The sequence below is a fragment of the Nanorana parkeri genome, unplaced genomic scaffold, assembly GCF_000935625.1.
Source record: "Nanorana parkeri isolate BGI_ZX_2015 unplaced genomic scaffold, ASM93562v1 scaffold1452, whole genome shotgun sequence".
Taxonomy (NCBI): domain Eukaryota; kingdom Metazoa; phylum Chordata; class Amphibia; order Anura; family Dicroglossidae; genus Nanorana; species Nanorana parkeri.
Genome location: NW_017307720.1, coordinates 221,891 through 224,271, shown reverse-complemented (window position 1 = coordinate 224,271; position 2,381 = coordinate 221,891). Strand labels below are relative to the sequence as shown.

The window sequence follows — 2,381 nt, the reverse complement described above, 5'->3', positions numbered from 1 at the left end:
ATCTATATATATATTTATATATATATATATATAAAAAATGTTTTAAATATATTTATATATATTGTATCCCTTTAAGTGCTGAGCTAACGTGAAATACCAACATAAGCCGTAAATTATGTCCCGGAGGTTAGAATTAAGAATTGATTGACAGCGTAATAATAGACGGGAACAGAGGAAGTTATAACCTGACCCCCCTCCCCCCCCTCTCACCACACACAGTATACAAAAACTCCGCTGTACAGTTGTCATCCCAAGCAATCATTAAGCCCTTCCATGTGATTTTTGTTTTTGACAATCCAAACGTTCGATCGATTGTCGGATGCCGTGACAGCGAGCGGCTCCGTTCTCTCTTGACAACGAATCGCCTTGCTGGCCTCCCCCGGCTAATGAGGCGTGTAGAAATGCCGGCGATTTGCTCAGCGACCTATAAGGTTCCACCTACGGCCATGGAGGAGAAGTCCCCCTGCCCTTCCTGGACGCGCGCCTTGCGATTTTTCGCTCGAACCGTTAACAGGTTGCTTCGTGCGCACAACACTGAGCGGAGCGTCGTTGAGGACTGTTCGATGAGCCAGTGTTTGCCGTGAACCGTGCCGCGTTCTGCTTCATTAGGCAAATCGCTGGTATTGATGTTTCTAAGTGCGTTTTGATGTGTGGGGAACCCGCGGCAGGCTTTGTAGTGTCTCTGATATCAAGAGAATTAGTTGCGACGACAACGCGGGGCCGTCGACCAATTCATCACGTTAGGCTAACTCAAAACAGACCCTTGGTCTCATTATTTTCCCCGTCTTGACAGCCTGGCTCTGGGTGACCGTCTGTACATTTGGCCGCGGGCAGATCAAGCTGTTCTGCCTTCACAGTTCGCAGTCATTGGGATAGTCCATTGCGGTCTCCTGCTTCGGGGTTGCTCCGTTGCATTGCCGTTGGTCCTTGGCCGGCATGTCGTGAAGGATCGTGATGGTGGAGACAGAAGGTCCGTGATATTCCCTGCTATTGGTGTGAGGAAGGCTGGACTTTCGGTAGAGTGGCACCTCTGTCTCCTGGTCCATGTTGGAACGTTTGGCTGAGGGCAGAATGCCCATGACCATGCCCTTGAGTTGCCTAAGCAACGCCCAGAGCAACTTCCGAAATTCCTTCCTCATCAGGCAGTAGATGACCGGGTTCAGGCAGCTGTTGCTGTGGGCAAGGCATATAGTAATGGGGTAGACGTAGGTATGGAAGTAGTAGTAGGCGTCGCTCCAATGGACCACTTCAAACTTCATGAGGATGCCCCAAAAAATGCCGGCGTGGTTGGGGAACCAGCAGACGAAGAAGACTATAATGACCAGCTGGATGGAGTTGGTGATCTTGCTCTGGCGATGTTGGTTGTTGGCGTTCACCCTGTGCTGCCTCAAGAAGTTCAGCAGTGAAATGTAGGACGTGGAGATCACAATAAGAGGTATGACAAAGGCCATGATGAACCTTTGAACGTGGTAAATGGCCAACCACTTCTTCTCCGGGAACTTAAGGAGGCAGAGTTCATCTCCCAGGATCTGTTTTGTGCTGGCAAAAATAATTGTGGGTACGGTGGCCGCGAGGGCTAAAAGCCACAGGGCAAAGCTGATCCATTTGGCCGCTGTGGTGGACACGGTGCACGTGAGGCTCAACGCCGAAGCCACCAGCCAGTATCGCGTCACCGCCATGGCGGTCAGGAGGAACACATTGTAGTAGACACTCAGCACGGTCATGGTGAGGACAATTTTGCACATGGGATGTCCAAAGCGCCAGCTGAAGTCCATGATGGCGTCCCCAGCCCAGAAGGGCAACGTGAAGGCAAACTGGAAATCGCTCAGCGCCAAACAGAAGACAAAAATGTCAATGGCCGTGAGACCGCTGACTCTCTTCGCCCTGATCAGGTACATGACGAAGAAGTTGCCTAGAAGCCCCACCGTGCAGACCAAGGAATAGATGACGGCAATAACGATTTGGAAACTCACAAGTCCATAGGTCGGGATGGTGGCGTCGGCATCCACGCTGACTGTGGGGTCGTATTCTGTGGCGTTCCAAACTAGCGCCGCCGAGTGGTTGCTATCCATCTCTGGCAGGTGTCTATGGAATGTCCTCAAGTCCTGCAAACTTATTTCAGAACGACCAAGTCCTTGACCTCAGTTGGGCGTCCTCTTTTTCCAGGTCCATTGGGTGTCCACCACATCTAGAGGTTCCACGATGCCCAATGCAGCGATATTCCGGCTCCAGGTTCTTCCTAGTCGGTTCTTAGCCCAGGAGGACCCTCAGAAGACTGGCCGGTGTCTCGATTCAGCATGCTCCTCTCTCAGTGAGCCTCACATGTACGTCAGCCTCACCCTGTTCTTGGAATCACACTAAACTGGACTGGTTTGTGGAGC

At 51.3% G+C, this 2,381-nt stretch overlaps 1 protein-coding gene across 1 annotated transcript; it reads right to left on the bottom strand.

The window, feature by feature from the left end:
* Positions 1–851: 851 nt before the first annotated feature.
* On the bottom strand, positions 852–2,072 carry LOC108798337 (relaxin-3 receptor 2-like). Its single transcript, XM_018570075.1, has one exon. It carries the CDS (start codon positions 2,070–2,072, stop codon positions 852–854), a length of 1,221 nt encoding a protein of 406 aa, XP_018425577.1.
* Between the last annotated feature and the right edge of the window lie 309 nt (positions 2,073–2,381).